This window comes from Rousettus aegyptiacus, unplaced genomic scaffold (genome assembly GCF_014176215.1).
Source record: "Rousettus aegyptiacus isolate mRouAeg1 unplaced genomic scaffold, mRouAeg1.p scaffold_m13_p_7, whole genome shotgun sequence".
NCBI lineage: Eukaryota > Metazoa > Chordata > Mammalia > Chiroptera > Pteropodidae > Rousettus > Rousettus aegyptiacus.
Genome location: NW_023416310.1, coordinates 47,084,287 through 47,099,087, shown reverse-complemented (window position 1 = coordinate 47,099,087; position 14,801 = coordinate 47,084,287). Strand labels below are relative to the sequence as shown.

General features: G+C 34.0%; 1 protein-coding gene across 7 annotated transcripts in view; it reads left to right on the top strand.

The window, feature by feature from the left end:
* Positions 1-14,801, top strand: part of EXOC6B (exocyst complex component 6B) — a 514,225-nt gene that overhangs the window by 184,450 nt on the left and 314,974 nt on the right. For all 7 annotated transcript variants that reach the window (XM_016130555.2, XM_016130553.2, XM_016130554.2 and 4 more), the window contains one exon: positions 10,597-10,773. In XM_016130555.2, coding sequence (XP_015986041.2) covers positions 10,597-10,773 — 177 coding nt within the window. The remainder of the gene's footprint in view (positions 1-10,596; positions 10,774-14,801) is intronic.

Sequence of the window (14,801 nt, the reverse complement as noted above, 5' to 3'; positions counted from 1 at the left end):
ACTTAGTTATTTTGTCCTAGCAATTTTAACTTCGGTGTGAAGAAATCTGTCAGGAAAAACACAAAACGAAACAAAACTTTCTGACAGTTCCAAACTGGGGCCTAATTACATTCCTTTTTTTTTATATGTTACTACACAGAGAAAACCTAATGATACATTTGAAAGGAAGTGTTATACTGGATTGGAATTGTCGTGTAATGTTAGAATTAGAAGCATTTGCCGTTTGGTGTTTATTGTTAGTAGTATTTGATTTTTCAAAAAACATTTACTTAACATTACTTTTCTTCCTCCTACTCCCTACCACTCTCAGCCCCACTTCTACCCTCATCTGCATTCAGACAAATATAATCATTAGCGTGCGCGGAAGGGGTTGATGAAATACAGTAACAATATTTGCCTTGGGTGAACTGACTCGTGCCTGAGACACTTTGGAAGGATGGGTAATTCCTCTGCTTCTGAGAACTCTTGAGACTCTGGCTTTTATTAGGAATGCATTCCAGAATTTAAGGGTTTGGGCAAAGGCAAGACTCACCTGGTTTTCCAGAAGGGAGACAGTAGATAAATAAAGATGGATTGAGTAGAATTTTAATTTGCTGAAAAGGTTATTAATAGAATAGATAATAATGGAATAATTCTTGCTGTTCAGGAATAGATCCCAAGATGCTATTGATTTTACTTTCTGCCATTGCAGTTCTTGATTGTATTCTTGTGTGTTTGTTTTTCTCCCTTGGGTTTTAATTAAGTCTTGCACATAGAATACAAAAAAATAAGACATTTCTCCTTAAGCTGATTTATAAAGTAGAAATGGAAGGGACATGAAGAATAATAGCTTATCTCGTTTGGTGATATACTATGACTATGCTACCTAGTAACACATTTATTAGGTATTTACTTTTCAGATCTTTTTTTGGTTGAATTGACTGAGAGGAGTGATTTAAAAGTTATGTGAGTTTTAAACCTGACCACAATATATAGTTGATGGATATATATGCCTACTCTCTTTCTCTGCAATTTTAGGAGGGTACATAAAAGTCTTATGTTTTTTTTTGTGTGTGTAATTTTATTCTTTGTTACAATTAAATTTTGTAAAGATGTTAAATTAGCATCTTTATTGATACCATAGTTATAGTTGAAACTATTGATTCGGTTGAAATATTGACATGAACCAATGCAATGGTTAAAATAATCTTTTCTGGCCATTTTCTGGTGGGAAGGAGTAGTCTTCGGAGAAAGCCTCACTTATATAGGCTTATTTTTTTCCGCTAGAGTAGGTTAAAACATAAATTAACCAACTAAAGGAGTCTTACTTTGAGAGTACTACCTGTCCTTGATTATTTTTCCTGCCAACTTTACCTATATTGTGGGGTCACTTTCATCACTATATAAAGATTGGCAATGATAGAGTTTGTAAAACTCAACCATATATGTAGTAAAATTTGTGGAGAAGAGTTAATGCTGTTGTCAGAAATAATGTTAAGAGTTATCTCGAAATGTTGTTTATTCATGAACCAACCTGTCTTAGAATCCTGCATAAATGATTTTAAGTGACCAGTTAATGTGCTAGACATTAAGCACAACATATCATAATCCTCCTGTCTTCAGGTAGCTAGCATTCTAAAATAAGTACTTGAAAATGACTAAGAAATCCTTGAAATATGATTAACACGATATACATTGTCCTTTCAGGTATTGGAACATGTTATATGTTTATAATAGTTAAAAAATGTGTGAGAACTCCGGATTAAAGGATTGACCACATGTATGTTTCTTTTTCCTTATGCCCCTACTAATTAAATAAATAGGCACGAGTCTGAAACATAAATGCCACTTCATGAGAGAGACTCTCTATGATCACTCCATATTAAAAAGCAACCTCTCTTTCCTTCTTTTATATCTGCTCAGCAATTTGCTATTTCTGATATTCTTCATTCATTCATTCATTCATTCATTCATTCATTCATTCATTCATTCATTCATGCAAACAGACCAATAACATAGTAAGGAAATTGAAACAGTAATCGAAAACCTCCCAACAAAGAAAAGCCCAAGATCAGATGATTTCACTAGCGAATTCTATAAAACATTCAAAAAAGAAATAATATCAGTCCTTGTTAAACATTTCCAAAAAAAATTGAAGAGGAGAGAACACTCCTGAACTTTTTTTTGAATAGGCCAGCATTACCCTCACGCCAAAGATGGACAAGGATACTACAGCAACAGGATCTACACCATTATCAAGTGGAATTTATCCCTGGAATATGATAAAACAAATATTAACAATAAAATACCTGGAGAGAATAGATAATGCAGAAAACAGAATATATCAAAAAATTAATTGATATCCTCAAAATTTAAAATTTGGTTCTTTATATGAAAATGTTACAAAGATCATCAAGAGGAACTACAGAATTCAGTACCAATTAGGAATTCTATACAAAGGGAGAAAATTGTGTGAGTGATAATACAAAAAATCCTCCTTATCTGAAGGATGCAAACTTCCAGATTCATGAATATATTACCAAGCATAGTGAACAAACTAAACAAAGATCTACACCAAGACACATCATTGTGAAATTTAGAACATCCAGGGCAAAAGGTTTGAAAAGCTTCCAGAGAGATAAAGTTATGACATATACAAAGGAATGGAGATGAAAATGACATTGCCTTTCTCATCAGCAATAATGGATGCTAGAAGACAGTGGGGGCAATGACTTCAATAATCTTGGAGACAATTATTTTCAACCTTAAATTTCATACTCAGTTAAATATCAGTTTAATGTGACGGAAGACTAAAGTCATTTTTAGAATGCAAGGACTCAAAATTTATGAAACTATGGCTATAACTTCAGTGAGAGATGAAAGTAACTTCCCTCTAGAATGACTGAGGTGAAGGACAATCAGCCCAGGTTATGCCTTTAGGAATAATAGGATAGAATACCTATTGCCATGAACTTTTTGAAAAAAATCAAGATTAATTGTAGTTAGAATATTAAGAGATTTTTTTTAAAGTAGGCAATTTGAAACTCCAAGAAAAATAAAAAATTGTACCAGAAAGGAGTTATAATTAGAATCATGTAATCAAATCATTGCATATATACTTGGCATTGTAGTGACACAATATGCTTACATGACATAGTGATTAACCCCAATTATTATTTTTACTTAAAATAATGTGTTGGCAAGATAACTGAAGAAGCAATAGGGTAAAGGGTCTAGATTTTTAAGTGAGTTAATTTTTTTTTTTTTACCATAAGTAAGAGTATCATTTAGAAATGCAGATGTGAAAATATTAGCTCTACAGAGCAGAACTGGGGTTGAGGAAAGGCCTAAGAAGAAGTCTACATTCTTTTTCATTAAAATAATTTAAATATTATATGTTTATATTTATTTGGCAGATATTTAAAATAAAACAATTGGGAAAAGATAAATTGTTCTAAAAGTCGAGTTGGGATAAATAACCATTTGAGCGATTGTTTTTTCTGCCTCATATGACACTCAGGGTAAATTCTGGAAGGATTAAAAATATTAATGTAAAGTAAATGAAAGTATAGATTTAATAGAGGAAAATAAATATTAATATAATTGTAGAATGAGATGTTTTTAGTTTTTTTCACAGCCAGATATAATTATGTTATCATTTTTCCTTTGCTGTCATATTCAGAAACCTTTACATTTGGTGGTGAAGAGAATATTACTGAGTGTAAGCATTCATATACTTTTATGTGCTACTATGAAGTGGTATAGCTTTTCTGGAGGGCAGTTTGTCAGTGTTTATTTTGCGACATTTATCCTTTGATCTAGATTTTTTATTTCTAGTAATTCCTCTAATAAAATAATTATGGGTATACACAAAATTTTGGCTCTGGAGATAGTCTTTGCAGCATTATTAAATAGCAAAATATTGGAAACAATATAAATGTTCTATGGTAGACTGTATTTAAATAAACAATTGTTCTCTGATATGCGATTAAATTAAATATTGTTATAAGTGTTTTTATTTGTTGAGAAAGATATTTGTGAAATATTTTTGAGCAAGAAGATTAAAAATTTTTTTCAGTGTAATTGTTTTCTAGAAGACCAGTATAAATGCTAATTGCAGATAAATAGAAAATAACAGAGAAGCAAAAACAGAAATATTTATATGTGCACAGAAAATAGACTGGGTTGTCATTCACCAGAGTAATTGATTATTATTGAGTGGAGATTTTGGTAGATTATTTCCCCATTTTTTTTTTCATGTTTCTAATTTATTTTCCAATTAACTACAACTAACAGATGCGTGGGGGGGGGGCGGGGCAAAGGGATAAGATAGTATTTAAAAAGCTGGGAATTATCCCAATTCACAAGATAATTTTATAAACTTTTACTTCATACAAATCGTATTACCCTACATCAGTACATCTTATTGCAGTGAATTTTGTTAGTGCAAAGACTTTTTCCCCTACTGAAATCTAGATCTAAATATGAACTGGAGACTTTCAGAAGACTAAGGATCTCAGTTATAATGTTAAGGTGATATTGTGTCCACCTTCCTGAATTAAAGAAGCTTCAAGAGTATCATAATCCTAGATTGCTCATCCCACTAATGCAAATTCCTTGGGACACGATTAAGGTGTATGCTAAATTGTCTTTTTATCTCTTTCAAAGTATCATGCGAAGCACACATACGTGTACATATCCCTGTGCACACCTATATACAAATAACTTTATTGATATCATCCTGATATGTTTTTTTCCTCTTCATTTTGAATCACTCTCCTTGTTTTGTTTTCATTTTGGTTGTTTGAATCTTGTATTGGAGCTAGTTGCCAAAGAATGTTAGTTGCCAGGGCTAGCGCTGATAAATGTGGCGAATCCCTATTTTGAAACCGCAGTTTTTTTGATTGGTGAGATGTGAAGAGGCAAATTAGAGTCATCATTTCTTGATATTTTTGGTTATTTTTAGAATTATCCATTGGGCTTCAGACATAAAACAGGGGGTTGTAATCTTCCTTCACTGTTTTGTTGTATGGGATGTTGTTTTACCCTTGGTTTCCCTGAGGAGACCTGAGAGGTTGAGATGTGAGTGGTTTATTCAAGTACATGGCCTATGGAGCAGGAGTTGAAGGGTCAGGAGGAGTGAAAAGAGAAGTTTGTAGAGTCAGTTCAACCGTACAGTGGTAGGGTAGTTTGGTTTCTTAATTCATGGGGCCTACTGAGAAACCATATGGAACTGACTGTGGGGGAGGGACACAGTGGGGAAGCATTTTTTTGTTCTTTGTTCAATGGTTACTTCATTTCTGGGTTGAGAATCATGAATGCTAAGTAATTCTTGTGGGATTCAACACCAACAAAGCCCCAGGGAAGGAAGCTTGAGGTGTGGAACAAGTGTTAGAGCTGGTTTCTGGTTACATTATGTTCTGCTTCCAAGGCTGCCCAAAACAGGTTACTGATGCTCTAGTTTGAAATAAGAGCTGAAGCTGAGAGAATCTTAAGTGGAGCACAGGATGTGTCTAGTCCAGATATCTGATATATGAAATGTAGTACAAAGGCAAAATTGAATGGCAGTTTTTAGCAGTATTATATGCCAGTAATGATTTTGTATCTGAATACTTGATAGATTACAAATGCGTCCATAGTTGACAGTGAAACAAGATTCCGATCCCATTTTCAGAGGGAAGACAGGTAGGGTTTAAAAAAATTTTTTTTTGCTTATTTTTAAATTCAAGGTAATTGATCTATATTATCTCATTTAATCCTTGTGGCAGTTCTAAGGTACCTTTCATTAACCTTGTTTTTTTTTTTTTTTTTTTTTAATAGATGGGGATATTGCCCCAGAGAAGTGAAGAAACCGCCTGAGGTTATAGAATTAAGTTGCAGAGCTTAGATTTAAAGACCTGTCTTACCCCAAGAAGCTTTTTATTTATTTATTTTTTGTTATAGCACCCTGAAATGGAAGTCCATGTAATCGTATAGGTATCCAACCTACCCTTCTGAATTCTAGTTCTAAAGGTCATTTGTATGTATTCCTTTAACCCACTAGAGGTCAGTATTGGGCTGATGAAGACAGGAGCCTTCAGTTTTTGATTCACATAATTTTAATTGAGTCTTATTGCTAGGCACCCTTGAAAGTTGTATTTCACAATAAAACTTTATTTTATAGCCTATATATATGCACGCATATATATAGATATAAATAATGCCTCATAGATACTCTTTGACAGTCATAGTCTTAATAGCAACATATTAGGTTAATAGCCCAGATTAGATAATTCTCATGGGTTTTCCCCCTCTTCTGATAGATAAGAAAGCATCCAAATTACCTCTTTTTTAGATACCCCTCTCTTTTATTGGGCCAAACGTCATTCTCACATAGATTTATTTTGTTTATTTATTGCCTTTACATAGTAATTATTTATCTAAATTTACTGAATATGTGTCACTGTACACATGCTTGGGGAAGTCTAAGAATGGTGAAGTGTGTTTCCTGTCCTCAAAGAAAGAAGAGTTGCATACTGAAGGGTGGTACTGTCATTTTTTTACCTGGCCATCTGACAAGTTTACTGAAGTCATCTTCTCCATCCTGCTCTGAGCTTACTATTTCCATGGTTTCTACCATTTGGAATGATCCCACCATCTTGTCATCAAGGCCAGAATACTAAGAGTTATTCTTTATTTCTTCCCTGTCTTCCATGTACTACATTCAAATTAGTGTATTGTGGTGCTTCTGTCTCTTATGTATCTGGTGTTACCTTAATTCAGGTCCTAATCATTGTTATTTGGACTATGATAGTGACCTACTTGGTTTTTTTGTTTCTAGTCTTTAACTCCTCCCAGTTGACCACTCCTCTGCTGCTAGAGGATCTGCCTGAATTGTAAAGCCGATCCTGTTATTCCTTTGCTTAGACTCTTTCATTGTTTCTCCATTGCCTACTAACCAACATTGAAACTGCGAGTTAAGACATTTTTAACTTTATCTGTTGTTAATCCTTTGTAAACTATTGATCTTATACAAAATTACTTATTCCTTGGGTAGGTAATGTGATTTCACACATGGTTCTTTTCTCATGCTTTTCCCTTTTTCTGTAATGGTTACCCTTTCTACTTACCTCTCTTTGGAAAAATCATATTTATGTTTTAAGAGCATAGTTTGCTACTCATTCCTCTGTGAAGCCTTTCTTGAACCCTCTCCAACCATTTATTCAACCATTATCCTCTGTATTTATTTCTGTTATTATACTATTGCAGAGACTTTCAGCCACTTATATGCCTATCTGCTTTTCATAATAGTTTAATGTGAGGTTCATAAGTCAGAGACTCCATCTTTTTCTTTGTACACCTAGTATATGTGAGCACGATGCCTGGTACCAGGTAGACATTTAATATATGTTTGACTGAAAATAGGAATACAGAGAGAAAGTACCATGAATTAAAGCAGTGAGAGGAGGCTTTCTAAAGGCAGAAGAATTTTAGTTAGGTTTTGGAAGAAAGGTTAGATTCAGGTAGGAAGAAGTCATTCAGTTGAAATACAGAAGTGGAAATACACGTATATTAAGAAGTACAGTCTCATTCAAGTGGAAGCTTCATGTTGGGGAGTACTGAATAAGTACATTGGAAAATTAGGTTTAGCCTTCGTTATGGCAGAGTCTAAGTGATAGATTATGGAGTTTGGATTTGTACTTATTTAAAATTTTTCCCCAATTTCTCTAATGTCTAATTTGGTGTGACGAATGATGTGGGTTAAGAAGAGCCTGGCCGCAGTGTGCAGGGGAATTGTAATGAGAAGGTGGTGAGTTTCATTTCAGGTATGGTGGGAGTGAGATGATGGTAGAGTCACACAGGAGTAACAGGAAATTGGAGACGTGCTGTTGGATCTTGGGAGAGTAGAAAGTTGGTAAGAGAAGAGAGGTTGAGAAATAAACCTTGCTTAATTTCTATATGGTGAGAAAGCAGAGAAGAATACATGTGAGGGAATCTTGAGAAAAGGTGGTTAAATGTATAAAATTTATTCACAAAGAGAGTGAAGAGCTAAGAAAGAGAGTACGCCTAAATGTTTTCTAAGGTCTAGCTGCTACTTGTGTGCTCCGTATCCTCCGATACAACTCAATTCAGGTGGAGAAATCAGGCAGCTGCTTCTTCGGCTCATGATGACAAAGGTTGTCTCTGCAGGGAAGGAGTAAGTAGTCCTGGTGAGAAAGATTAGGTTAGCATATTAGAAGAGAACTCTGAAGGGCTTTTGCTGGGATTTCCCCCCATGAACTTCTTATTTTAATACGTATTATATATATTTATATACATGTTTGTATCTCTATTTCTTTCCACTTCTTGCCAGTCCTGTAACACATATTCTAAATAGATGTTAATTTTCATTTACATCCATAATGGGTAATACCTGAGTGTTTATTTCATCATTCTACCTGGGATTCAGTGTTTCTAATTTGGCCTGTGGCTGCTTGGCAGATCTGTCCTGACTGCTCCTTTGCAGATTGGAGAAGCCTTGATAATTCTAACACAGACCTCAAGTTCTGATAGATCTTTGGAATGCAACTTGAAATGCTTTGATTTCTAACATAGGGTTTGCTATCTTAATTGGCTGATTTGGTCCAAACTACTTTACGCGTTTCCAAATTGATGAGAAAAGCAGATACATACCAACGGAAAAGAGCAAGTTGTAGGAGATCTAAAATTACTCCCATTGGATACTTTGAGATTTGTATCATTTCAAGTTTAAATGACAGTATTTAAGTGTGGCTTTTTTTTTTTCATTGCTTTTGATACACTGGCAGTTTTTTTACTGATTGTGAAAGAAGGATAATTAACTTGAGATTCAATAAAGTAAGCTCAACTTATCAAAGTGTTTGGTATTGCTATACTGAAAGAGAGGATAGAGTTAAAGGACAAGTAAGTGATCACTCTCTAGTTGAGGGCTTGCTTTTTTAAATATGAAAACTTTAGGAAGTTTGAACCCTTTTTGCCTCCCCAGAGTCCTCGATCCTGTTTTGTGTGGTTTACATTGACAGTAACTGGGGAAGAACTTATTTTGAGAGGAAAAGAAAGAGTATTCTACCTAATTAGGGGTCTCTTATGCTTAGATGATATGTTTGTCTTATGTACAAACCTAAATGAAATGTTTTGGGGTGCCTTCTCTATCTCAGTTTGTTATTGAAGCCATATATTTTATATAAGTCAAAACAAAATATCAATGAGTACTATGTAGAGAAACACATTTGTCCATTGATACAAATCTGTGGAATATAGATAGATTCTTTTCATTTTCTTGGCAGAAACTAGTTCACATAGTTCAAGTTTTTCTCTGTCCTCTCATAATTGTCTCATTTAACCAGTGCCTGAACTAACATCTTATACTTAATATTTGTCTTGAATTCAGAATCACATTCAGAATATTTGGAAATTGATTTTCTCCTGAACTAATATCTGTTGGTCACTGAGGAGAAATATCAAATATTGATTAAGGAGTATATATTTTGAGGAGCAACATTTCTCAAGCTTTGTATCTTAGGATGAGACACTTATTTTTTTAAAAAGGTAAATTCCATTATGAAATACTTTTGCAACATGCTGGATTAAATCAGATTAAAGAAGTATCTTAAAATAGGATGTCTCCCAGTGTTTATTCTGTTAATGAACATTATATATCTATAAGAAGGCTACATGACATGCAGTGTTTTCCACTTATTTAACCACAGAACCTGTTTTTTTGAGGACACATTTTGTCATGATTTGAGGAACTTTTGGTGTTATAGGAATCACTAATCTGGAATTCAGAAGATCACACTTAGAGATTCGTTCGTAATCTATCCTTGTGACCCCATACAAATCCTCTTGTCTTCTAGCCTCTGTTTCCTGAGTGGGGACTAAGTCACTTATAGCTCTAATACTGTTTCATACTTTTGTGGTTGACCCTGGAGACTGACGCTTTCTACTTCTTTGTGTGCGTCGAAACTACGTCATCATTTGAGTCTGTTTTTTAAAGCTGAGGAGATTACACATCCTTTCTCTAAAAGTTCAGAAGAAGAAATCCTTTAAAATTCTGTTTTTCACAGATTAGGGTCATGAAATCCTATTGGATTAGTTATGTCAAATCACTCTATTAAGATATTTTATTTTCCTAATCAAAAGAATTGTGTTGATCTCTTATATCCATACAACTGTTTTGAAGAGTCCCCTAGGCTTAAAGATCTCACCTAACCACAGTGATTCCAGTTTGGTGTTTATCTTGTAAGACATAAATGCTTGGTCATTTGCACGAATCTCTTACCTATTGGCTACTTAAAGGAAAAGGGGTAGATTTCATTTTTGTGATGATTTAGTCAGTATATTTGAAAAGTCTTATGATAATGTTGACTGATTATCTTTTATTTCCCTATGGAAACAGGGAAAAATGAATCAAGGGGAGTAACTTCAGGATCGAAAATGTATACATTAATGTGTTTGGTTTTGTTTCTGGGACTACGACTTTATGTATTAAGGCATTTTATTATGGTATTTTCTTTAAGGTACTAATTTGTTCAAAATTAGAAGTTCTTTGAATGCCTTGTTTTCTTTCTTTTTTCTTTTCCTTTTTTTTTTAAATGTGTGTGTATGTCTCTATTCTAGGCCCAACAACAAAGAAACCTGGACAACATCGTCTTGCAACAACCTAGAATAGGTAGCAAGAGAAAATCTAAGAAAGATGCATATACAATTTTTGATACAGAGATAGAAAGCACTAGCCCCAAGTCCGAACAGGATTCAGGAATTTTGGATGTTGAAGATGAGGAAGATGATGACGAGGTAACTGATATTTGAACTGGGGATGTGATGTAAATTATAGTTTGTTTGAGATGTGATAAAGAATTTATCCATTTAATACAACTTGTATGATATTCTGGAATTAGATAGCATTTTAAATATGAATGGGCCCTGATTGAAGGAAACTGAAAATGAACTGATTTTTTAGATTCTGATTCTTTAGATTTTAAATACGCTTGTCCATTTTTAAAATAATTTTCAGGATTGTTTGATTGTATACTGACTGGGTAGATATAGGTAGGTATCTGGCCTGGAGAAAGAGATCTAGGTGACCTCCACTGAAACTGGAACAAAACTACTGAGACAAATAAAAACTGTTACTCTAAACAGTGAGGGAAAAAGCAGAGGGGTTATTTTTACCCTTGAGATATGGTTCAGATTGAAATGTAAAAGGGTTTCAGAAGGTTGAGAATACACTTCTGGAGGAAATAAATGTATGAATGATTATAGAGAATCTGGGGATTTTTTGACATGTTCATAATCTCTTAGATTAGTTCTGTGTCACTTTCAGGTAAAGAATAAGATTAAGTGGCTTCTAATCTAGTACAAATTTTTATATCCTCCTTTGTTGTTGGAAGTATATTTAATGTGTTTTTAAAAAGTGTATTTTTAATGTGTAGCTAAAAAACTACTGTGACGTGAGATTTCCTGTTAAAATGTTTTTCTGAATGTTTATTTATGTAAACTGGCTCAGTTTTTCTGTGAATGTAGTGGTTAGGGGCATGACCATTGAATCAGACAGATTGCATTCAAATCCCGGCTCTGCCATTTTTTTTAATTAAAAAAAGCCCCATCACTTGTAATCATACCACTTACTTTACAAATGTTCAGTGATACGTGTGAGGAACCCTTTACTACTGTACTTGGTAGCTTGTTTGCCTTTAAGTGCTTGTCTCCTTTTCATTGCTTCATTTCTCCAGATGCAACTGGGTTCACTGTCTCTTCCCTATCCTTGTCCTTTGTTACATCCTTACTACCCTCTTTACTCTCCTGTCACCCCCAAACTTGTCACTGTCTAACTTTGTAATCTTAGGTAATTATTTAATCTGTTCGAACTTTAGTGTTTTCTTCTATCAAATAAAGACAGTAGTCTCTGCCCCTATAGGACTGCACAGGTGCCTGTACCAGAAAAGATGGTTTATGCAAATGTCAGTTTCTGTCCTATGTTCGTTACTCTTTCTTACTGACTTCTATTATGCATCACTACCGTCAGTGTGCCTCTCATTATTATTCCTCTTTCACGTCAAAAATCGAGCTGGCACCGTTTAAACTGTTTGGGCTGAAAAGGAAATAACCAAGTTAATTATGTGTCTAAAACATTAGCATTTAAGTTTGATCGAATGTCTAAGAGACTATCATATGTGTAAAGTACTTCATTCTTTTATATGGTTATCACTATTGAGGGGAACATTATACAGTTCTACAATATAAGTGAGTAATTGTATCTATAATTTATACTTTATCAGGATATGTTTATTATGTAAATGAGGTACATTAATAGTTAACAATGAGTGAAAGTTTTATCATAATTCCTATCATACTTGGATAACAAGGACTTTTAATAGCGCTGAGAAATAGGGCTAAGAAGAGAACCAGATATTTGCCTGATGCCTATGGTAATAGAAAAGGGCAGAGAATACTTAATTCCCCAAAATATTTCCTAGTATTCTCTCTTCTCGTCTGGAGTGATTGGGTCTACTCTGGGGACCAGACTGTCAGGTATTAGGGTCATCACTGATGACAAGTTAAAGTACTAAAACAGTAAAGAATCAGTCTCAAGAAAGACCACTTACTGCCTTTTATTTACGTTTTGGGTGCCCGTGAAGGAAATTAAATCGTATCAGGCACTATGGCTTAAGGAAACAGAAGTTTCCTTAATACATACCCTGAAGAAATGGTTAGATGATAAGGTAAAAGAATGAAATATATACACGGTTCTCATATATCACTGAGAACCTTCTGGATAGGAGCCATTCTTTATCATTAACTTACTGAAAATCGTGGACATGTCCCTTTTGATTTTTGTGCCATATTTTTTCTTTGTTTTTCTTCTGAGGTCCAGAGACGATGAAGAGTGGGACTAGTAAAGTGTGTTGGGGCTTCCTCATAAAAGAAGCATTATAAGAATGTGCTTGGAAGTTAACATTTAAAAATGCTTCCATCTCCCAAATCAAACAGAATTCACATTAGAGATTTGCTGATTGAGCTCTTACAACAAGAATTCAACACTTTACTGTCATCTAATGGCATTCTATGTTAAAAAAAATTCTACCTTATATTTATTTACTTCTCAGTTTGAATCTTCTTCAAGTGCACATTCTTAATCTCAAACCTCATGTAGAGAATTATTTATTTAGATGTCTCCAAACTGGTTTCTTGGCATAGTTCTTGCATGGTGTGAATAAATTCTTCAGATAAGGTCTTTCGTGACCCACTGTGACGTTCTGACCTTCATTCTTGTCATTCTTCAATAGACCTCATTGAGAGCAGCGTAAATAGTTTTTGAAATATTTTGACTTTTAAACTATGGCATAGAATTCTGTAGGGCAGTGGTTCTTAATCTATTTGGGGTCATAGATTACATTGAGAGTTTGATAAAAGTATATGGAGCCTTTCCCCAGTAAAATGTATACATAGTCACTCATAAAAAGTTTTGTGTGAAATTTCAGGAGATTCATGAAACTCATGCTGTCCCCAGGACCCAAGTTAAGAACCCACGTTGGGGAATTTTTGAACCGCCTTCTTGAACTGAAGCTTCTTGAACTTCAGTGTGGATAGGATAACCTTGTAATCATATTAAATACAGATTCTGATTCTGCAGAATCTGAGAATCTGCATTTTTAACAAGGTCCCAGGTGAGGGTGGTGCTTCTGGTCTTAGAGCATACTCTGAGTTGCAGGGGTATGTAGGACCACAAAGAAGCATTTTTAGTGCAGAAGGAACATAAACCTATGAATGTTTGGGTCTTCTATTGGGTTTTGTCATTAATATGTCTTAAAATTTTTCAGCAATGAGTGTAGCACTTGACGAGAAAGTTATAGTTTGCTTTCTAAAGTCTTTTGCATAATAGATTACCAGCATTATTGTTTATGAAATTTTGATTCCAATTTAACATACCTAAGTTTGGGTATTTTTTATTCTGTGATGTAAGACCTTTTCACCATTTTTATGCTTTTAATGGAAGTATACTTAATACATTCTTTGAGTCAAATGACATTTGTAGGTTATTTACTATGTCTTTAGCTTAATGATACTTACTAGGAGACCATAGAATAAGATAGGCTGGAAATCCCAAACCTGGAACATTAGCTTTGCGCTTGGTGAGCAGATAGTTCATATGTTGTTAAATTGAAATAAAGTTGAGTCAGACATGGGAAAAACTGGGAAATGTCGATGAAGTCACAGTAGTAAATTGTCATTTTGGATGACAAACCAGCTCACATGTTGAACCAATGGAAGGAGTCAGACTCTTGATGGCTGAGAAGTGTTGCACAGGAAATATTCCCCTATAAAACTCTACCTGTGTTTCATATTTGTCTAAGCTACTGAAAGTGTCACCTTAATTAAGGTAAGGTTTTTTTTTTTTTTACATGTCATACATTAAAGTTGAACTATATAAACTGCTGATATTTGACAATTTTGATTATAACTTAATTCATTTGATTTTTAATGGAAATATATATGATTTCTGAAATTTTGTTTGAATCTCTATATCCTGTGCTATATGCACATTTAATTTTTCTTCCGTAAATGTCTAGATAGGACTTAAGAAAATATTTTTGGAAGTAGTGAACATTTTAGATCGAGAATGTATTTATGAATCTAGATTCATTAGGAATATCATTTTTGAGATATTTGAAGATACAATCCAAATAACTCTGTAAGGTGATACATTATTTGTGAGAAGAAGACAGTAATACCTACTGTGGGTAGAGTTGTGAGGAATGACAGAAATAACATCATGCTGTTGTCATGGTGCTATCATTCTATAATAGTTACTATGTAGGCAT